Raw genomic sequence first — 24,271 nt, forward strand, 5'->3', positions numbered from 1 at the left:
AGGGCACAGCAAAAAGACTGCCAAGATTTAGGGATCTTGCTTGAAGAGGATCTTCCTCTATTTTTTAAAAAAATTATTACAATGAAGGTATGTTCCTCAACTCTGTCACAGTTATAAGCTGGCAACATGTAGATTTTTTTTTTAGTGGTTTAAAAAGGACATGTATTTATGGGACAAAGAAAAAGCCTTCCTCTGTATGTCTTAGGCCGGCATGGAGAGACACAGGCATTAGATCCAACATTAGATCCAAATCTAGAAATTAGTTGCAGGATTTCTAATATGTATAAAAAGGTTTCTTGCCCTCAAAGCTCTGACTTATGATGACCCAATCACAGAGTTTTCTTGGCAGGCTTTGTTCAGATTTGCCATTGCCCACCTCCAAGACTGGGAGAATGCAACATTTCAAGAGTTTACATGGCCAAGCAGGGATTTGAAGCCTGGTCTCCAGAGCCATAGTCCAAGACTCAATCCACTACACTACACTGGCTCTCCCATTTCCAATTACATCATTGTAAAGCGTATACAGCAATGTGTATTTCTTTGTGAACATACAGTCCTCATCCTGATGAAGTGAACAAGAATTGAGCACACAGGAAGTCTAACATTCTCAGTAATAGGAGGGCTAGACTAACAATGAATGCAGAGGTAAGTGTCCAAAAGTTACATGGTGATATTTTTAGATATATGTCTCTTCTGTCTATTAACAGAAAAATAGATAACTATAAATAAGCAAATAACATATATTAGATCGATAATTATAAATAACTATGAATGGAAAGAACAATAAAATATTTTATCAGCCTGTGACAGTCTTCCAAAAGAAGGAAAACAATACTTAGAAATTTGCAGGATAAACCTTATTAAACTTGCAGATGAAAGGGGATAAGTTGTTACCTTAAAAAAGCCACTAACTTACAAGCATCTTGATGAAACCTTACAAGCGTCTTGATGAAAACATCACAGCAGATCTCAACAGGGACATCAAAATATCATAGGACATTTCAAAAGGAAGAACCTAGTTGATGTAGGGGTTTATCCCACGGAGGCAAATTGCCTAACTCCTATACAGAAATAGGATTTAAAAGTCTGGAAATAACCCGCAAAAGTGGGTTGTTTTTCAGATGTGTTTGTGTAAAAGAGAAATAACATGAAAACAACCCAAACAGAAAGTCGCCAAAACCCACTCCTTTTTACTTTTGGAAGTTCCCTTCTTCACTTCTGGAGTAGGTTTTGGCAACTTTCCATTTGGGTTATTTTCGTGTTATTTCTCTTTCACCCAAACATTGTCTGGAAAACAACATGCACTTGCAGGTTTTTTTCTACTCTGTTTTGATTAACCCTAAACGTCATGACAAAAACAACCCACAAAAGCGGTTTGTTTTGACTTTAAATCTAGTTCCTGCTTCCGTTGATAAACTTCGTAGAAACACTTGATTTTCTAATCAACCCCCAACTATCTCCTTGTAATTGTAGCAGATGTTAACTCATCATTTCCCAATTACTACTTGGCAGTCAAACAATCGCCCCCTTGGTAACTAATTCCTCATTTCTTACTAAAGCTATTAATAAGACTCCTATCATTGCATTCCATCAGCCACCTACACCAAAAAAGGTGCTGGCGAGAGATGCAATAAAAATACCTATTTAAAATCTTGGATCACACCACTATGAATCCATGCATTGCATCACTTTTGCACATCTGCATAAAAGTAGATCATGGGTAAAGTATATAACATTAACAAAAACATGGTGCGCAATTTCACCCAAGTCATATATGTAGTTGCCGGCCAGCACCCCAATGCTACTTCCAATACGCAGGGAGAAACATCACTGATCTGCACACAAGATTTAGGAACTGTAAGTCAGCAATTGCCACCAAAAAAATTGGAAGAACCTGTTGTTGATCATTTTAATTCTGAGTGAAGAAGCCTTTCCAATATGGCTGTGTCCAATAGAGGAATACTGTGATCCAGTTATGCTTGAGAAAAGAGAAAACCTTTGGAACTGTCAGTCTGGGGCTATGTTTGTAGTGGGAATACTTAGAAATGCCTAAGTTATACCTGTTGAGCTATTTAGGCTTCAACAAGTGATGACAGATGTAGAAGTTCAGTGTGACCATTAGTCCATCCTCTTTGGCTTCCTGTGATAACATAGAACCAGAGCCCACAGGGTGCACTTAGCCAACAATAGGTAAGGATACAGTATTTTGATTAGCAGAGTATTCACATTGCAATACTACATCAGCTTGATACCACATTAACAAACACCGCTCCATCCTACAAAATCCTGAGATCTGTAGACTAGTAAATTACTCTGAATTCTCTGCTAGAGAGTCTTAAATTGCATCCATCCTGCAGAAATAATCCAGTGTGACACTACTTTAACTGCCATGGCTGAATGCTATTGATATTTGTAGTTTGTTGTGGCATCAGAAGTCTCTGACAGAGAAGGCCAGATGTCTCACAAAATGACAATTCCCAGAATTCCATAGAATTGAACCATGGCAGTTGGTTTGGTGTCAAATGGATTATATTTGCAGTGTCTACGCAGCCCTGGTGCTATAGTTCAGGGGAATTAAAACTCTAGAGCAGGGGTAGGCAATCTTTTTGAGCCGGGGGCCGGGTTGCTGTCCCTCAGACAACTGGGGGCCGAAGAAATAAAAATAACTAAATATTTTTTAAAAAATTTAAATAAATAAATAAACCGGGACAAATGTAGGACAACATTCAACATTTTCAAATGGTGGACACTTTTTTAAAAAAAGTGGAGGACATGTAAAAAAATTTGCTGATTTTTTTTAAAAAAATGTTAATATAAATGCATGTTTCTGAGGTGTCTATAGACAATTGCCCCCCTTGCCCCTGCGTGCGAGAGGCCAAAGGCCCCGGCGGCAATCGGCAGCAGGACCGGGCTGGGGCCGGTCCCAAGGCCTTGCCGGGTCGCATCCGGCCTGCGGGCCGCAGGTTGCTTATCCCTGCTCTAGAGCAGAGAGTATCTCACTAAATAACAAAACTCAAAATTCCACAGGATGGAGCTATTACAGTTAAAACAGTATCACACTGCTCTAATTATGCAATGTAAATACACAGAAACAATATCACCTACGTTCCCCTCTGCCTTACCTATTCTTTCAGAGCTGGGGGATAGGATTTTCCTGCTAAAACAGTGCATTGTTGCGAAATATCCCTTTTTAAACAGAGTGTGGAGTAGCCTGGCCTTGAACAAGCAACTGAAGCAGATTATGATCACATAAAACTACAATATAAACCCCTGGGGTGTTGTTGTTAAGTGTGGAACAATGCATTTATGTCCTAAAAGTAGAAAGGAGTGGCTTTTACTTTCCGTTCAGGTTAACACCACTTTAACAACGACATGTGTGAAAATCAACCTGCTTTTGCGAGGTTTTTTTCCCCCAGCTTTTAAATCCCGTTTTTGCACAGGATTTCTCCCATGTGCTAAACTCTTTAATCTGTGATGCCCAGAATGTGGCAAAGCAAATCTGGTAGGTCTGATCAAAGCAGAATACAGCAGTACTGTACTATTATTTCTTGTGACCTGGACACATTATGTAACACAACCTAAAGTTCTATTAGGTTTTTTTTATCACTGCATCACTGTAATTTGTGCTCTACTAAGATTTCTAGACCTTTTTCACATATACGTACTGATATCAAGACAGGTGTTAGGCATATATTTGTACATCTGACTTTTCCTGCCTGATTCCTAATTATTCCAAGATATTAGCTACTCCTCGCAGTCTGGTATTACCTGAAAATGTGATAAGCATCCCTTCTCTTCTTTCGCCCATGTATTTATAAAGACACTGAACAATACAGAGTCTGGGAGAGAACTAAAATACAAAATATTCTGGAACATAACATACTGGAGCATCTGATGCCATTCTGAAGTATTTGCATGGATAGCATTATCATGCAGTTTATTCACTAAGTGGTCACCAACATGTGAATTTGAATGAAGCTGAAAGTATCTTGCTCCAGTTCTGTTCTTGTTGTAAAAGGACAATAAAAGTGTTTACCTATCTTCTTTACCAATATGTTCCCTAAGGCTTCCAAGCCCATATGTAGACTGTCTTGTTCTATTTCAGCATCTTTGTTGTGGGCAGTAGGCACTCATAGTAATCAAACTCTGTTTTAATTAAAAGTGTTTTCTAAATGTTCCTAAAATACCCTTGCATTAATACAGATTCTGAGCAGCTATACTGGAATTACTGCAAATTCCGCCAGGCATTCATATGTGGATTCCCTGATGTGGCATTAAATGAAGGATGAATCTGAAATGGTATGCCTAAGTGTCTGAAATCATAAAAATGACCTTCTATTGATGTATTTTGAGAGGCTCCAAATTACACAGCATAACAAATCATATAGCAAAATGCCATCACAGCACACTTTTTAGAAGATGGCTGTTAACTCCTAATGCCTTGTACTAAATCAATAGTCAATAATGCCAATGACCCTAATGTATACATCTTGAGTATGTTTTCTCTTTTAGGCTACTTCATGTCAGATACTCCAGGGAATGTAGTACATTCAACACCAGTTTTCCACATCTTTTAAACTTTTTTCCAAACATCAGTGGTATAATAATTTATTAAATGTCACCAGTCTTTAAAATGTCTCAGGAAATATTCAACAATGTTCTTTTATTTATTTATATTTTAATATGAAACATCCCAATTGGCTGTTCCCTTATATGGCTTTAGAGTATTCTATGATGTCCATAAGCATCACAATCTATTTTTTCATATGTTGGTCAGAATTAACTATTAATAGCTATACTTAGCATCCATGCTATTTAGCACTTCATATACCCTATCCTTTTCTTGTTCAATGTCTCATGAGACTTCAAATCGCATGTGACAGCCATGATCAGTTACTGCAGGCCTATATATAGGCCTGCATGCTTGATGGCCAGCCATTATCCATCAGACTTTCAACGTGAGCCACAACATGGTGCCCATCCACTTTGTCCCAGAGCAATATAATAGTCAAACATAACTAAGCAAATTACATGAGTAAAATAAACTGAATAAAAAATCATGGCAATTACCACAATAAAGCAGAGCATCCATCCATTAAAAGCCCTTTCTCAACAGTGAGACAACTGTCAAAAGCCAGAAGGAAAAAAAGTCTTTGTCTGGCAAAAGAAACTCAACAATGAAGAGGTCAGACTACCTTCCCTTGGAAGGGAACTCAGTAGCTGGGAGCAGCTATTAAGAAAGTATAGTCTGGGGTATTCAGAGAAGCCTGTGTCCATTGTGTGATGTGGTCCACCACATTTATAGGCAGAGCCTATAAATCTTTCTGCTTGCTGATTTCTTAACAATAAATAATCAGGCAATGAACTCACAAGTAAAAAATGCTGTCTTTCCAATACATCCACCCCATCACTTTCACATTGGAACGACTCAATCGTCTTCTGGAATATGGGTGTATGCTCAAGAAAATCAGAATGGAAATGTACATGTGTACAAAGAAAGCTGCCCCAGGTGCTTCCAGAAAGAGGTTACCAAAAGGTCTTTTCTGAAGCTGAGAGAGTGCTACTTGCCCAAGGTCACCCAGTGGGTTTACATGGCTGAGCAGAGATCTGAATCATGATTTCCAAGAGTGCTAGTCAAAAACTCAAATCACTAGACCAGATTGGTTGTCATAAGGAAACCAATGTCTGGTAATATAAATACCCTTGAAACCAGTTTACAAAGGAAGAACTGGGTTGAGGGTGGTGATAAGGGGAAAGACTGGTACTAGTACAGAAACAAGCATTAATTGCTCCTTTGGTTTTGTTCACCCAGCTGAAATGAAAAATCATTGCACTAAAAGGTAAACTACATAAAGTATTAGGCAGGCAATTAGCAATTGGGCAGATTTAAAAGTAGATAGCAGCATCAGGAAGATCCAATACATGCTGGGGCCTTGGAAAACCTTCTTTTTTTTTCTTTTTAACTATTGCAATCCAACTGCAGTTGAAAAGGGTATTCTGTAGTACAAGCAAACAACAACATGAACAACAAACACATACACACACACACCAAAACTCTGGTTATACACATCTAGTTGGCCTTACATCACTGAAGCATGGTTCAGCATGTGACTGGTTATTGCACTCCAAGGCTTTATGAATATCATTCTAGAAGGGTTATTGGAGAAAGTGGAGCGTGCACACCTTTCTTTCTTTGGGTCTCCAATGCTCAGAACACTCCAGCTAGCATGAGCAGTGGCCATGCTGGCTGGGGATTTGGGGAGATAAGAGTTCAAAACAATGAACGTTCTCCTTTTCTTATAAAAATGGATATATGCTTTTTTCACCCTGGTTTCTTGGAACCCTGCAACCTTTTAGAAACTGCTGGCACAGAGGACTGGCCAAATATATGACCTGTCCCTCCTTCTCTTTATTTTCTGCCTCTTTGCCCAGTGCACCAGTGACAAAGAATCCTGGATCACTGTACAATGCCCAGCTAAGGCGATGAAAGCAACAGGAATGAATTTCTCTTCAGTGGCGTGGTAGAAAATGGTACTAGTATATACACTCTGTGTGTGTGTAATATCACTGTATTCTGTTCTTTACCATTATTATTATCACTAATGGTCATTAATAATTATCATTTCTGTTGTACACAACTGGTAAAGTGCTATAAAGTAAAAGCATTACAAAAACCATCCTAGTTCATGCCTGAATCATAGTAAACATATTAAAAAAAATAGTACCTTGCAATGTCCCAGGTTGGATGACATTTGTTCTTTTTTCTTCCTGACACACATAAGAGAATGCAGGCAAGACATAATTTTCTGATGTAACAGAGTTAGTCCAGTTCTTTTGTAAGAAAGCAATCCTGATTGTCCCAGCTTTGACTGTCATTCTCTCAGACTTGCATTCATTGTTCAGAAGCCAGTTTGCCAGCAGGAAAGATCATGTGCTTGCAAATATAACCTCTGACAAATGCTTTGGATACTTTATGCTCAGACCAGTGTAAACCTAAAACCTGTGGCTTGAGGACTGAATGATAACCTGATCTGCTGACACTGTCTACCTTGCTACTTTGGATTGCAGAGGCTGAGTGACACTCTCTTGTTCAGCAGTCTGTCGCAACTGATGAACACAAAGGAAAGGTTCCTAGTCTTGGATGTCAAGTAACCCTCATTTGCTATCACCAAATATCATTTGTAGCACCTCTCAATTTTCTTGGTAGATCCTGTGATCTGTTAAAGCCTGGAAGGATAAAAAAAGCCAGAAACTATGCTCCCAAACTGTATCTATGGCCTATTTTTTTCCTCCACATTGCTAGTGTGTACTTTTTTCTCTAATTTCACCCCTTTGTTAATTTTCCTCAGGTTTCCCAACCCCACCAAAATTAAAATTGTAAGCTCCCTGAACCTGACAGCTAGACTGACAAGAAGTCGTATACCTTGATAGTATAAAAAATAAATAAAAAATGAATTTAAAACTGTACTGACTTGCACGCATGTGCAAATCTGGATCTGATTAGTTAATTGTAATCAACTGCCTGGATACTATCTGGAAAACTGGGGCCTGCTTCACACAAGACAGAATGTTGTGCAGACATAAGATGGAAGCTCAGAAATCTATTTTACCACGTATACATAAATTCTAGGATGGGATATCACACCAGAGTGGTGGTACAAAGTGAGGCAAGAAGGGAAGAGAGCATGGGAGAGGCAAGAGGTAAAGTGCAAGAAGCATCAAAAGGAAGGGTGGGGAAGGTGCAAGAGAAAGCAATGAATGGGGAAAGGTGCTGCTGCAATGTAAAACAGGGTGTCAAGGTGAGGCACTGGGAGGAAAGGAGAGAACTACAGCTGGAAGGTGTGAGCAGCAAGGTACAGGGGGACACAAAGTGCTTGGGAATGATGTGTGGTTTGTAAACTTGCCCTCTGCTTTTCCTTCTTCAGCAGTAATTATCAGTAGCATCCTGTGATATTTTCATGGCCCTGTACTTTCTTGCCAACATTTTTTTTCAAAAGGCAAAAAGTGTTCCGATGAGAGTAAGAACAGAAGTGCCTGTGCATGACAAAATATTGTAAAAGACTTTGTTGTATAGAGAACTTCGTCTTGGTGGAGCTTCCCTCAGTCTTCTAGTTTTGCTGTTGTGTAACTTCATGGACTTAATGTAAAACAATCATGCTATATTTGCTCAATTAAATCAGCATTGGTGAGGGACACCAAAGCTTGTCTTTTGTAGAGTTCTGTGAATATCCAACATAAACCTTGCTTGAAATTGTTCAAATATCACCCAGATAGTTTTTTAACAGAGCGTAGTTTTATAAATAAACTGTGGCAATATACCAGAAGCCAGTTTCCTACATCTGAAGGGGGTCTGGACTCGAGGTTTTCTTTTGGTTTGTAACAGCATCCCCACCCTGACACAGGCAAACTGATTTTGAAGTGCAGTGGAGTCTTAAATGCAGTATGACACACACAAATTCCAAAGGAAACGTGAAACAACCCTCTGCCATCTACACAAAAGTGAAATGCTGAGTTCTATGATATATACTCCCATGTATTGTAAAGTGCCCTGAATCGTATATGTGTAATAGAGAAGGGACGAAATCAGCCAGATGTAGTTGGCTCACAAAATCATCACAATTCTCTTATTCTTTGCTGTCTCTTATTTCTTTGATTCACTTACACACATAATACAATGCATGCTTAGTGAGCAGGGGCCCTCCCAACTACACATTGATAGTGCTATGATTCCAGATCAACTGTGGTGGCAACATCCTATAGAATCCTGCAGTTTAGGAAAGGATATTTAGAATTCTAACCCTTTGGTACTGCCTCACTAAAGGACAAACCTCAGGATTCCAAAGGCTGCAGCCAAGGCAATTAAAGTTGAATCGTATCACATTAATGGTGTAATGTGGCAATATTCAGTCAGCATTCAATATCTCCCAGAAAAAATCAGAATCGTTCAAGATTCTTGAATGCACAATTCTTCTCATCAAAATGAAAGAGGTGGCATTATTATGTTCTTGTCTCAATTTAGACTGTTCAATTATACTTGCAACCCAGCAAAACTGAAACAGAAATGGCAAGATATTATACAGACATACAGTATATTAAAATGGCAAAAGTAACGAGAGCTCATTGTTTCTACACTAACAATAGATATATAGTATCATGTGCAGGGAATTAGTGCCCAAGTCCCAACATATGGGTCTATTCAATGTGTTTGTGTTTGTGTGTGTGTGTATGTGTATGTGTGCACGCACGTGTGTCTATTCAGCTCTCAAGAGATAAGTACTTGCAAGATGTTTTGCTGGACCTGGTAATCATATTCTGTCCACCCTAATAAAAGTCAACTAATATTTCGTCAGTAGCATTAAGCCAGGTTACCTACTCAGTTTTATCGGTTTATGCAAGTTAGAAAATATGTCACAATCTATAGTGCCACCTAGTTTTCAACTTAAATGCTTCCCCCCTTCTTCTCATTCAGGTAACAGAGTTCTTTCTGCCTTCACAGCACAGCATTTAGGATGGAGAAAACAGACGTTTCCATTCTACAAAGGCATACCCTTTTATTGTTCTCTTCTTCTTGTGCCTTTCTAAACTCATGCTCTAAGGAGCAGTCTATATCGTTGAAGAGGCCCACTTCCTCACAGTTCTTTAGGAATCGGGTTGGTGTCGGAGTTTGGTCTGAGGAGAAATATCAAAAGGAACTGCAGTGGGTATTTTTGCAGTTAAGAACAAGGTATCGTGTAACATATTATATTACAGTATATTATAACAAGATGCAATGCCAGTTCGATTGGGACAATGTACTGTTTATTGGAAGTAACGCCTATAAAGTTTTATTAAAAATAAAATGACTTAGAATTACACGACCAAATCTTTCCCTCTCTCTCTCTCTTAATCTTTCTCCCATGCATGTATGTGCACATGCATGCACACAGAGGCCAAGTTTGACAATTTTATTAAAAATAAAGTGGTCTAAAAGTACAGGATATACCAAGCTAATCCCTCCTCCTTGCACACCCCAACCTTTAAAATGTTGAAGAAAACTGAAATCTTTATCTGCATTTCAATATTTTGAGTATACATCTGTATCTACCTCCTTCTCTCCCCACTCTGGAACTAGTAACAGCTCAAGATAATTTACATTGGTAAAACAGCATTGCAGGAAAGGAGTATTGATCATGCTATCCCAGAGCACCAAATCTCAGATATTAATAACAGTACTGTAGGTCTGCTAAGCAGCAGAGCAAAAACTATGGGGCCTTTGCTTGGTTGTCAGTCAGAAGGCAAAACCATCAAACCAAAAACTTCGAGGAGTAACTTCATACAGTAAATTATATCACTTGTGTTTTAAGAAACAATTACAAACTAGATTCCAGTGGATTATTTCTGGAACTTTTACAAGCAGTGACCCAATCCTTTGCAGGCCACCAAAGAAGACCACCATACATTGTACACCTGTGTAATCCTTATAAGTATGGTTGATATATTTTCTTTTTGACCACCTTGGTTGTTTTTGGGTCACGAGCATCCCAAGTGGATGAGCAAGAATAAGAATAGCTGGTTTCACATTTTTCTGTATTTATTTATAGACATACCTGTGTTAGTCTGGAATATCAGTATGCAAAGGGATCTTGTAGCACCTTTGAGACTAACTGTGTGAAAGAGGTTGTAGCATAAGGTTGTGTAGACTTGGTTGTAGACTTGCATCTGAGGAAACAGATCAAGGGGCAAAAAAGACCGGCTAGAAATGCCGGCATCGGGGTGGAGTGGGGGTGTGGTGACTACCCACCATACACTCTGACTCCACCCCAATGCTGATGTCATGCTGAGTGCCCGACTGCATGGTGGGGGGCACCATGACACTCCTTTAGTACAGAATGTATACACACTGTGCCAAAGTAAAGCCAAAAAGCCACCACTGCAGTGATAAGGGCAGTTTTTTGCTGGCTCTAAAAGAAACATTCTTTTTAGAGCTAGCAACATGCCAGATTGGGGCACAGCGTGCAGTTGCCATGATCCTGATCTGGCACTGAAAAGGTCAGCAGGAAACTGCTCCTTTGGGGCTGTCTGTCAAATCCCCAAGTCTATAAAACTTGTGCTACAACTTATTTTGCACAGTTAGTCTCAAATGTGTTATGAGATCCCTTTTCAAAATCTTTTAAAACACTGTTATTAATTTATTTTAAGTTGTTAGTGTTCATATGAATGCATTGTATGTGGAAGCAGACAGGGAAGGAGCAGAAAAAGACCACGTGTGCAACATTTGTGTTGTGAGGAGAACATCTGGGTTATGGATTTTTACCACTACCACCCCCACAGCCACAGCTGTTAATTTCCAGTGAGATGGTGAATCCATGCTGGAGTCCAGAAGATAGATCCCATTACATTGCATTGTTCCTTTAAGGTTCTCACTAAAATACAGAGTCAGGCCGGTTACAAACCGGCACTTAGGACGTCCGCAGGACGTCCCATTTTAAAAAAGGGGCGTCTCTTCTAGACGCCCCTGGGTCTAATACGGACTCTGTCCGTACAATATGGCACCGGCCGTTCAACACGGCCGGCGCCATTTTTACGTATCGGACGCTGTGCGTCCGAATGTGTCGCGGCGCCTGTGACGTCGCGAATGCGCCCCTGGTGCCTCGCGACGTCACAGAGGCGCCGCAGAAAGAAGCTCCATTTTGGAGCTTCTTTTTTGCTCCATAAGGGAGCCGTGCGGTGTGGCTGCGACGGCTCCCTTATGGAGCAAACGGCGGGGGCAGACCGCCTCAAAGTGGCGGTCTATAACCCGCCCCACTCCCTCATTTCCATGCAAACAAGTAGTCCTTACTGCCCTCCACAATAATAAGATGAACCCACTGCCAAGATAGCCTACTGCGTACTTTACAGTTCTGGCATTAGAAAGATAAGCAGTGACACCAGAAGACCACCATCCCAGCCAGTGAGACTAAAGAGATTATAAAACAGGAGAAGCAACAAGGGATCCCCAGAATGCCTTGTGGTAAAGGCAATCTGTTCCCCTTGCCAGGACCAGTTTTGCAGTGGATTTCAGTCTTCCTTTGAGGTATGGGACACAATTTTGTTTACAGTAGATTAAAACAATGTGGTGAAGTAATACATTTTATTTTGTTGTCTTTTATTCTGTGCGGGACAGAAACATGATTTCAAGACATGTGCCGTAGTGCTGAATGACGCATCATGGATGTGTGAGAAATGTGACTGTGATATTATATGGTAAACATAGAATCACAGAGTTGGAAGAGACAGCAAGGACCACCCATTCCAGCCCCATTCTGCCATGCAGGAAATCTCAATCAAAGCATCCCCGACAGATGGTCATCCAGCCTCTATTTAAAGACTTCCAAGGAAGGAGATTCCACTACACTCTGAGGGAGTGTGTACCACTGTCGAACAGCCCCTACTGTCAGGAAGTTCCTCCTAATGTTGAGGTGGAATCTCTTTTCATTTATGATTCTATGATTCTATAATTGTTGTTGATGATGACAGTGATGATGACAATGATAAAACTGATGTTATCCCATTTTCTGCCTTTTACAGAATATAAGCAACTCTGCCCTAATTTAAAGACTGCTATAAAAACTCCACTCTAAAATTTCAAGCACCTTATGGGTTCAGATTGTCTATGTGCCCCAGTGGTTCCAGAACCTTTTATGTATAGTGACTTTGCTAGCTGCTCATAATGGGTTAAGGCAGTGTTTCTCAGGCTACCTCACATGGGGGATCAACAATTATTTTTTTCCAATGTGCCAAGGTCCTAGCACTACATCTGTGTCCATTAGCTATAACTGTTTCTTTCTTTCATGGAAATTCATTAGGGACAACCAACCAATGACTCAGGATTGTCACCGGTCCATGGCCCACCAATTTGAGGACCACTGGGAGAGGAAATGTAAAATCAAAAACAGAACAAAAGCACTGGGGGTTAAAGAGTATGCCATACTGTATTTTTCAAAAGGTACTTGGAATTGCAGAACTATTACTCCAAAGAAATAAACTCTATGCTGAATGAATTGCTTTCAACAGTAGCTTTGGAAAGCATACTATAGAGGAAATGTACTGCATTATTTGAACTAAACACCAGATTTGTTAAACCAGAAGATGGATTTTAAAATATTATTTGTCAGACCACACTTTTTTTTAAACATAAATGATAATATTGGTTGGCAATGACAACATAAAAACAGTACCCAGGAATAGCAAAAGAAAGCATTTTTTTAAAAAAAAATTCAAAGCCTCTAAAACTAAACCATAACAAATGTGATTAATCTACAGTGCAGATATGTGACAAGCTCAGATCCAAAGGATGTAATTTGATGCCTGATATTTAACAAAACTGTTTAGTCTGTTGTACATTTAATAACAGGAATTTGGCTTGTTCAGCTGGAGAGCTCCACTGCAGTTATATATTAGCTGTATTTTACTTCCATGCAATGATAACAAAATGAGAGTAACAGAAGTAAAAAGAGTGCTGAAACAAAGGCTGCCTATCATACCACAGAAGGGTTTGGATCTCTCTCACTTTCTTTTCCCTTTTTTATTTTAACAAAGTTTTTATTTCCACTGACTTCTCACATCATTACTCAAGTGTATTAGACAATCTGTGTCCCAGGCAGCTGGATTTTTTTTGCCCTTGTGCCCCAGCACAAGGAGGGGGACTAGAAATGTAAGTGTTGTGAAGAGAATGTAGATAATGGTACATGTATGGCAAGACTGTCTTGCTGCACAGTTAATCCAAAACAATAAACACTCATGTCTAACTTCAGTAAATTTTAGTGTTGATGATTATGATCTTGGAGAGGAAGGGCTTTCTTGTAGTAGGAACTTGGAGCACATATAACATGTATCTACACTAAACATTTTGGGGAAATGTGCTTTATTACAGAAATGGCTGCATGAAATTCTCCCAGCAGCAAGGGAAACAAGTTTCCACTTGTCCATGTAAGCAATTACAAAAGCTGCATCTTCTGAAAACTCCCATCAACCGTGTACCACACACATTGTTCATGAAGGACATCACATTCTTCTCATCCTTACTGAGTAATATTAATGGAACATTGCCAAAGAAATGCTAGAAAGCCAAAGCACTGAGAGCTGTCATGGTTGTTATGGGGGTGGCACTGAAAACAGCTTATTTGTGGGAGGTCATCTCCCCCACTGTGGAGCACTTTACTACATCAGTTGGATCCAGGAGTGGGTTTCTATGTCATTGGCTGCTACTGGAAGGGAAGGAAAATATGCAACATAATGGTACCACATCAACATGGTTTATATTTCTAAACAAGGCAGGCAACTGGAAATCCAGTGATAAATCCATCACTGGCCATGCTGACTAGAGGATTTTGGAATTTTTTAAAAAAGTTAATGTTTCCAAGCAGTGCCTCTGACCTTAAGCTCACTCCCACAGGCTGTCATGTACTCAGCCACTTTCTCCTAAGCTGAAACATAAGCAAATAGCTGTTTAAAAAGCCTTCTGCAGTGTCAGCATTAGGAGCAGTTTTGGCAAAGCATATCCTTTTGTTATGGACCTCAGCTGCTCACTTCACTGCACAAGTGAAAACACAGAAGAAAATGATGCAATGTCTACATTTGGAGAGGGGGGTTCCAAATGCAATGCATCGATGCAAGAGGCTCAATCAAGACTGTGATCGCAGAGGCAGAGAAAGGAACGAAGATTGCCAGATCCCATATATACTGGGTCCAATCTAGATTAGAAACACAGTCTCTGCAATGTACACTGGGAAAAAGGCTACCCACAAGAACAAATGAGATATTTTGCCTTGGTCCAGGCTTCAGAGGGAGAGAAGAATGCTGGACTGATCCCCTCCCCCCCCACTCCCTTCTCTTTTTGTGTCGTGTCTTCTTAGAGTGTAAGCCTGAGGGCAGGGAACCGTCTAATTAAAAGATTTTAAGTACAGTGCTGTGTAAATTTACAGCGCTATATAAATAAAGCTTAATAATAATAATAATAATAATAATAATAATAATAATAATTTTCCCCAGTGCAAACTGCAGAGCCCCTAAGACCTGCTACAGATTGGGACTAGACTAGGAGTTTCATAGGGTCAAGTCCCCCCCACAGGGAGATGCCAATCCAGATGCTCCACTTTGTATCTTCTGCTTACATTAGGGGAAAGATGCCATAGAAGCAAATGAGAGTCTTGCTAAATACAGATTTCACTGGCAAATTAATGTATATACTCAACTATAAGGCAACTGCATGTATAAATCGAGGGCAAGTTTGGGGGACAAAATTATGGATTTTGAGATTACCTGTGGATCAGGGTAAAACCTAGGGCTATGTAACAAAGAATCCAAAAGATGAACCAAAGGAAATCAATGCCAAAGAACTTACAAAATTCCAGCTGGCATAACTGTACTCACACTAAAGGCTGGATGGATAAGAGAGCAGAGGGATGTCAGTGCTTTCAGAACAGATTACACTCTTGCCTTTCACTAGGAGATGGTTCCTTTTTTAAAATAAGAGTCAAGTACAGTGCTTACATTGACCTGTGGATAAGTCAATACAGATTCTTGGGTCAATTTTTTAACTAAAATTTCTGGAGCTATTCATGTGAGTATAAATATGTATGGAAGTGAATGAACAGGTCATGGAAAAATGGCTGGTATGTGTGCGCGTGTGTGAATACAAGGGATAATGTGTATATGTGTGCGTGTGTGTGCGTGCGTGTGTGTGTTTTCTATGGCCATGATAGTTTTTGTTTAGCCACCTATGTGTTTGACCTAGCTGCCACATGGTCCCTGAGGGGACACAGATAAGAGGGAGGATTTTCATGTCTGTTCTATAAGGAGACCTCTGTCACAAACTGTGTTTTTATTCACACTGAGGAAAAGAATATTCAAGAGCCCTTTGATTTGATAATGAGGGAGTTTCAGTCCATGGTAAGGATGAGGCCTTAGGGACCTGGTTCCTTTGAATGAAGAAAGAGGGCAATAGACTCTTAGTTTAACTGAGCAAACTAGACAAAATGCAACCAAGGAAACCATGTAGCCTTTGCAAGCACTGCAGTCAATGCTGGCATGGTTCTGTAGCAGAATTTCCTAACTTGGTTCTCTGTGAGGTTTTGAAAGTTATAGCCCAACACATGGGGTGGCTTGTGGAAGGATTCACTATGATATGGAAGAATTAACAGATTCTCATGGAAGAGACCTTTACCATGATTGTGTAAAAAAAATGCATTTTGTCTTTGATTTTCTGTAGGGAACTTAAAAACTGCTTTTCTCTGATTTCTTAGTGAACTTTGTTTTGCTTGGTGAACTGTGCTGTTTGCTTTGTAGTTCTAAAAGTAGTTGGTGTGTAATAGTGGAAAGAGGGCATTATACCTCAGTAGTAGCTGATGCATGGTAAATGAAAAATGGAGGTTTCTCTACATTTTCAAAAATAAATGTATCTAGGCTTGCTAACGGGTAACTCTGTCTTTGCAGTTAACAGGTAACATGAAATAACTTTTATCAAAAATACGAAAGAGTGTCTGAGAAAGATGAATGTCTAAGTGGAAATCATGTCCAAAGGGAAAAGCCTCTCTCACTCGTATATCATTTCTGTATTTCATTATGAGATCTCATAATAAACTATTTACGTTAAAGGTATTTAGATTGCCTGGGGGATTAAGTGGGTGATGAAATGTCTTTCCCCCCAGTATCTTTCAGTCAGAAGAAAAAGCAATTGTTGAAATGAAATTGGAAAGAAATGAATGCATCCTAAATTACAGGCTGGCTAACCTGCTCTTAAATTAGACTGACCTGGTGCCACCAGATTTTCCATCTGTTTACCCTTCTGAGGCAGTATGGTTGGTACTAGGAAGCTAATTCCTTGTTTAAAAATTGCTTTTCAAATGTACAGTCTAAACCTAAGTGTATTTAATTTTGAAATAATGCCTACAAAATTTAACAGTGCTTCAGCTCTTTGAGTGTGCTTAGGATTGGAACTTACTGTATATACTCATGTATAAGTCTAGATATTTAGGTTAAAAAATTGACCCAAAACACCTGGGTCAACTTATCTGTCTTGGAAGTACTGGCTCCGCTTTACTGTCTCATCCATGCAGCCATTAGCATGAGCACAAAGAGTTATGCCTGGGTCCAATCTAGATTAGAAACACAGTCCCTGCAATGTACACTGGAAAAAAGGCTACCCACAAGAACAAATGAGAGGTTTTGTTCTTTGGCATTGTTTTCTGTTGCTTTGCTTTTTACATCCTTTGTTACATGCCCCTGAGTTTTACCTCGACTTATCCATGGGTCATATCAAAACTCATCATTTTGGCCCCAAAATCTGCCCTCGACATACACATGAGGTCAACTTATAGTTGAATATATATGGTAAGTATGGAGACTCCTGCTGTGGTATATTGTCAACCTGGTAGGTTCTCACTAATACCACCTCCACCTGTTGTTGCAACTGCCATCATATTTTAAACTTGACATGTAGACCAGCAAAGGGCCCAGCTGCTCTAAGAAATAATAGACAAAAAATTCCCAATCTCCTTTTGGGTGGATCGTGTCATTCACATGCAAGACATGAGAAGTCCCAGTTTGGGCCTTAGCTGTAGGGTTCAGCATGTATCACTCAGCATGTTTTGCTTCATCGCTAACCCACAAGATTAGATATGAACTTTAAGCCAGTTTTGGGAGAGAAAGCTTATCTTAAGCACCTGGTTTAAATATTTTTTAGGGGAAATTTCCTATTTTCAAGTGTTCAAATGTTAAAACTGGAGGTGGGCAACTGTGGTGGGTCTGGGGTTTATTTTTTGTCCCATGGAGCCTCCAGGGCCACATGAACTACCACAAATATCCCTCCAGGATACCAACCTACTATTTTTAATGCTAAACACAGCCAGAGCCACATGAACTACCACAAATATCCCTCTAGAACACTAAACTACTATTTTTAATGTGAAACAGAGCAGTTTAAAAGGTGAACTGTATATCCTGGATGGTTATTTTTATACCTTTTTGACATCAAAAAAAGTTTGGATGTAGAATCTGAAGAAGTCAAGAACTGCAAAAACACCCCTGGGTGGCCATATGCTTGTCCCTGGATTAAAACATGGTGTAAATACACTGGATTGAACAAGATGGAAATTTGCAATATTGCCTCATATATTTGTTTGGATTCAGGACTGTAATTTTACATCCTGAAGCTGCCACATATATATATATATATATATATATATATATATATATATATATCTCAAAGTGTCATGAACATTTTAAAGTTATGGGGGGGAATGTTGCTTTGACTTGGGTGTGCAAGTGTCTTTAAACCACCTGTTGGCCAATCGTGATTCCATGCATGTCATAGGATTTTCTTAGGCAAGGAATATTCAGATGTGGTTTTGTCACTTCCTTCTTCTGAAATATAGCGTACAGCACTTGGTATTCTTTGGTGGTCTTCCATCCATGTACTAACCAGTGCTTACTTTGCTTGGCTTCCACGTTTATATGTGATCTGATGCCTCCTTCTTTTGCCTTATGGTAACTGATTTTTTCAGAAAGGAATTCTGTCACTAGAGTACTATACCTGTGAGTGATCCTGCTACTGCCAAGCAGTAGAAGAGCAATAGTTCTATTTTATTTATTTATTTTTAAAAAGAGCAACAGTTCTTTATATCCTTTATCTTCATCCAACGAACAGTTCTCAGTATGATATACTCAGGTTTTTCTGCACAAAACGTGAAATACACCTGGCAATCCCATTGCTGCTAAGGCACAATTTGAAAATGAAAGACAGAACTACTCCTGAGAAAAGCACCAGATGATTCTGTAGTGTCATTCTCACACATAACTTCTGCCCCCTCCCCAGAATTTTCCATGTGCACCTTAAAACAGAAGGGCTTCCAGATGCACTTTCTTTGCCACATCCAAGTGGGTTTCAGACTGATGCACACAGAACTTGCAAGAGTTACTACAATTCCCAGAACCCCTAGCCGTAATGGTCCAGGAGATTTTATGTAATTCCAACACCCCCCCCCCAAACATTCTCTCTGCATCTTGCATCACTTTATGAAACTTGACCTTACCCCTATGGCCTTATTTGCTCCACAGGAAATACATCTGGAATTCGGTTATTAATTATTTGTTTCCAAATGTTTCATGTTATACAACATAGCTGCAAAGGCTATAGAATACATTGGGAAACTTGCACAGATGGAGGTGAAAGAGTTCCTTTTTTCTTGCAGGATGGGTAGAATACAGCTGAGAAATGAGATTTTTGATAGAAGAAAGGCAGAAGGGGAAAGGACTCAGGACTCCTTTCCCAGCCAACCACTTCAGTTTACTTTTAAACAAACATTAACAATAAAAAACACATAACTAATTATCAAATCACCAACTTATACAGAGGAGAGCCAAGTATATTTTCACCATTGTTAAATTATTTTAGCACACATCAAATTACTACTATTTTGTCTACTTCAGTTTTTGTAGACATGAATAAGAGAATGGAAATTGGCCACATTGTGAAGCATGATATGAAGATTTTCTGTATGCACAAGACAACAACCATTGAGTGCAACTACATTCATCTACACCAGCAACAAAGCTGGCCAGATGACTGCTTTTCGTACTCTGGTCTTCTTACCTGACAGCATGTTATCTGTTTTAAGTGAAGGAAACTTCAAAGTCATTTCATGTTTGTGCCTGTGAATCATCAAATGATCTTCTGTTGGAAAACGCTGTTGGGCAAAACCAGAAGAAAAAGAGGAATCATTTCTGAAATATATTTTATGATGAATGAGCATGACTTTTTAATTCTTTAAAACTATTCCAGCCATTAAGATGGCATGGATGCAATGTAGAGATGGGTGGAATGTAATGATACAAGTAAGTAAAGGTAAAAGGAATCTTCATTCATTATTTAAGTCTTGAACTTGAAGGGAACACATTTTTCTATAATGATGATGATAAAGAAACATAACAGAGCATTCTTTGAGTTACTTTTGTTGTGATGGAGACCTTTTTTTTGGCTCTGTATCTATTATCTGTGCATTTCTAGAAATACAAATGTGCATAGATATTCTATAATCATATATAGATATCATATTCTATTTTGTGAGTTGCCCCTTAATGGTTGTAAACACAAGACAGTTTATTTTGCAGTCTTTCTTCACAAACACCAATATAATATTCTCAACAATTACTTTGGATCAGATACATTTGCTGTTTTATTCCATAATAATTCATCTGAGTAACAGTCCTGGAACAAAATGATAAGCATAGATCTGTGGATCTAATATAACAGGTTAGGATGGTCTTAACAGATTGCAGAGGCCAATACTCACAGTGTACATCATAGAGCAAAGATTCAGGAAAACTTTCTGGGACTGTATCTGGCCATGATTGTTGGAGACTTGTAAATATCGTAGTCAAAAAGCAATTATCCCATTAAAGAAATCCAATGTGGACAACAGAAGAGATCCACTACAGAGCCACTACAAGATACTAAGCCCTGCCAGCACATGCATGCACATCACTTACAATGCTCAGATTAACCAAATAATTGAAAAAGCACAGTGTTTGAGATGACTATGAAATATAGTGGATGTTCTATTTGTGATAGCTTCTCTGCACATCCACAGTCATCATCAAATAATGAATGCACACATGTGAACCTATTCTCAGGCAAGAATATAAAACTGTTCAATGGAAAACTGAAAAATGTTTTATACAATGTAATTTGTATAAAAGTCATTGTTGTTTGTTGTTGTTGTGTTCTGACTTATGGTGATCCTAAGGTTAACCTTTCTCAGGGTTTTCTGAGGCTGAGAATATGTAATCTACCCAAGGTCACCCAGTGGGCTTTCTTGACTGAGTAGGGATTCAGATCTTGTTCTCCAGAGTTGTAATTCAACATTCAAACCACAACACTACACTGTTGTTTCCTCTGAATGATGTCAACTTTGCAGAGCCTCAGAAAGAGGCATTTCCTAGATTACCACCTGATCCTGTCTTTAAAAATAAACCTGAGATGCTAGGACATGAAGTTGGAAACTTTTCTCTCAAAATAGGTGTCCACCAGCAAGCACCACAAGTCTCAAAACATATGTGTAGTTGCAATATAAGGGTTCTCCTCCATATAATGAAACAATTTTTATAAAATAAAGGAATATATCAATGTTTGGGGTTTGAATGTGAGGAGTTAAATAGAAAATGCTAGAAGCAGAGACTGAAAATGTTACTGTTTGGGACTAGGATTTCCAGAATCCCTCAGCCAGCTAGTAGCTATGCTTGCTGGGAGTTTCTGGGACTTGCATTACAAGAAGGTAACCTTTTCAGACTGTCTGGAAGACATTTTCAGCGACATTAAAGTGTTCCATTTGTATTCTGATGGGGTGGTGGATTGAGAAGAGTTTTTAAAAAACACTATAATAAAATTATAACCTATTATCAGATACATGTTAATAAGTAAGAAAATATTATGCTACAGCTAGACTTGGTTTACATTCCTGCTGATTCAACTCACCTGCGAGCAGCCTGGGGCACTGCAGACAAAAGGCCTCTCCTGCTCCAAATTCATCTTTGATTTCTCATAAATCTACATGTTAAAAGGAAAGGGGGGGGGGGGGCGGAAGGAATCCATAAATATACAGTCACGCATAACTTCATACAATATGGAAGGTATAGGTCAATCCTTCCCCACCTGTTGCCCTCAGATATATTGAAAAATGCTGCCTGGGGATGATGGGTGGAGTTTCAAGATACATTTGGGGGAAGGCATTCACTAGGGGAAGGAAACACACAGAAAACTTTGTTTCTCCCACCTTCATAATTCTTAATAGTGCCAAAATCCTATTGTCTGCTCATGTCTTTCCAAAGCAAATGTGCTTTAAAACAAGACAGAAATAGCTTGTCAAAAGAAATTTAGTTTGGAGAGGAATTACCCTCAGTGTTGCTATTAGATAACATCATTTCTGCTGTTCAGAAATATCATTAATCAATTTAACCTTTTGCATTTTTAGTCATAATTTTTCTTTATGATTTTAGGTATTTAGATGACAGTTTTGAGGACTTACTGTTGCTCTTTTTTCATTTTATTTTTATCTTTTCACCATTTTCACATGGGATACTCATCGACATGCACTTTCTGAGCAGTTGCTTTACTAAAACTAAAAGTATCTTTCAATTAAATAAAAAAACAAAGTAGCTGTTGGATCCAGAAGATTAAAACAAAAATCAGAAATAGGAAATAACTTTTTACTGGAATTACTAAAGAGTTACAAAATGCTACAGTATCGCAAATATTACAAAAGCCTTTAACACTTTAGTGGTCCCAAGAAAAGATATTATCCATTCCCAGTTTTGTTTTAAGGAAAGGATCAGGTAAGACTAAATAAAAAGAAACAAGAGAAACTAGTCTGAGACATAGAGATTAATACGGGCTCTGTAAATTAAACCATGTTTCAATATTTGGGGTCTCTTTCATCCTCTGGAGATCTGAACTCCATTTGGCTGTCTGTTGGAGGGTTTAAAATGTACTTTCACCTAGATTAAATTTGTATATTTGCAAATAAACTAAAATATTATGAAGTGACATGCACTTTCAATGACCACCTTCCCAAGGAAACCAAATGGGTGGAAGAACTTCACTTCTGAAAATATGAATTGAACAGAAAAGTGGGGATAGTGTACCAAAAAAAATCAAGTAGATGCCCGTGACTTTCTGACAGCACAATTCACAGGGAATCAGGTTGATCATTGAAAAGTTACTGTTTTGGACTATAACTGTGAAATTCTTGAAGTTGCCATACAATAAAGTAACTTTTTAAGTTCCAGAATCATGATGATAACTGATAAACTTTATGAGGAAATATTTCATTCTCACCATATGCAAACTACCCTGAGTGTCCAAAAAATTCGCGACTGTGTTCTAAAAGCACAGCATTAGACAGAAGACCTGTGAACTATGCAGAGCCACAGTTAACAAATGTGATCTGTCTGCAAAAAAGCTTTGAATATAGACATGTCAGTAGAATAGGAAGCTATCAGTGTATTCCTCACCATCCATCAGCCAATAATAAAACCTTTTATTTTGTCATCAAATGAGGAAGAGGATATTATAAAGTTATGCAATGACAAAGCTATATTCAAGCTTGTAAATATCTGGGACTTTGCATGAGAAGTAGTTTTGACAATCCAATGGCATGAGTAAACTTGCTCCAGTGTTGCAGGACCAGTTTCAGATACTTTGCTGCCTGAAATGGCATAGCAAAAGTGGTCCTTCTTCTCTAAGTAAAATTGCATAATACCCAAAATATTGTTGTTTTGTTACTGGAAGCCTAAAAATATTATAAGTATCCCACTCTGGGAGTAAAATAATAATAATAATAATAATAATAATAATAATAATAATAATAATAATAATAATTTAAATGCAACACAAATAAATACAAGAAGTTGTGCTGATTCAAGATGCCACAAATCAGCTGCTCTGCTATCTCATTTGCATCTGACTGATCTGGTTTATTCTTTCTAAAGTAATGTTACACATGGAAACAAAGTGCAATGTATTCTAGTTATTTTCTAAAATAACATTGAAGGGCATTTTTACAGGGATTTTACAGATTTTAAGCTCTTTCTTATTAATCTTTTTTTAAAGGAATGACAAAGAACAGAAAAAGAGCAAGTAATGTAACTCATTACTTTTTCAACAGTACAATAATGACAACAGTTCACATTTTAAACACCATAATGAGTCATGGGATAAGTTACTTTTAAAAATTACTTACCAAACTCTGATTATCACCATGATGACTCAAGTTAGTTACAGTTAATATTTTTACTGTTTATTTATAAAGAGTGATCTTCCTTGGAAATAGATTGACATATTTATGCAGGTATGGGTAAATTTGGAGTATTCGGGGAACAATTGGCTGTAAGACTATGTCTGGTTTTGTTTGGTGTAGGGTGAGGTAGCCCTATAATTTGTTTTTATCAATAAAGCAATGCTCCTGTAGAGTCCCAGAGAGAAAATGATATGTTTGGATCAACTCAGCAGATGGGGAAGAGGAGTTGAAGGGTGGGATCTTGCCCTTCCCAGTCGGCTCATGCAAAAGGAAACCACTGCAGCTTCCCCTAGTTTGTCTGTTCTTCCTCATTAATACTTTTGCCATCTTGACCAGGCTTGATGTTGCTCACCCCAGTTTTCTTCTGTTTAATGTTGGGCAGCATTATATATATATTTCACTAGCTAACATATAACATATCAACCTCTACACCTACCAAATTACTCCTGATGCAAAAACGT

General features: G+C 38.6%; 1 protein-coding gene across 2 annotated transcripts in view; it reads right to left on the reverse strand.

The window, feature by feature from the left end:
• The window catches only part of CREB5 (cAMP responsive element binding protein 5), a 308,617-nt gene that overhangs the window by 215,199 nt on the left and 69,147 nt on the right, over window positions 1-24,271 (reverse strand). For both annotated transcript variants that reach the window (XM_089533032.1, XM_089533033.1), the window contains exons 3-5: window positions 21,491-21,562; window positions 19,610-19,703; window positions 9,548-9,669 (exon numbers count right to left, since the gene is read on the reverse strand). In XM_089533032.1, coding sequence (XP_089389158.1) covers window positions 9,548-9,669; window positions 19,610-19,703; window positions 21,491-21,544 — 270 coding nt within the window. In that variant the 5' untranslated portion in view covers window positions 21,545-21,562. The remainder of the gene's footprint in view (window positions 1-9,547; window positions 9,670-19,609; window positions 19,704-21,490; window positions 21,563-24,271) is intronic.

This window comes from Sceloporus occidentalis, unplaced genomic scaffold (genome assembly GCF_023333645.1).
Source record: "Sceloporus occidentalis isolate IW3139 unplaced genomic scaffold, rSceOcc1.0.p SCAF_7, whole genome shotgun sequence".
In the NCBI taxonomy this organism is placed as follows: domain Eukaryota; kingdom Metazoa; phylum Chordata; class Lepidosauria; order Squamata; family Phrynosomatidae; genus Sceloporus; species Sceloporus occidentalis.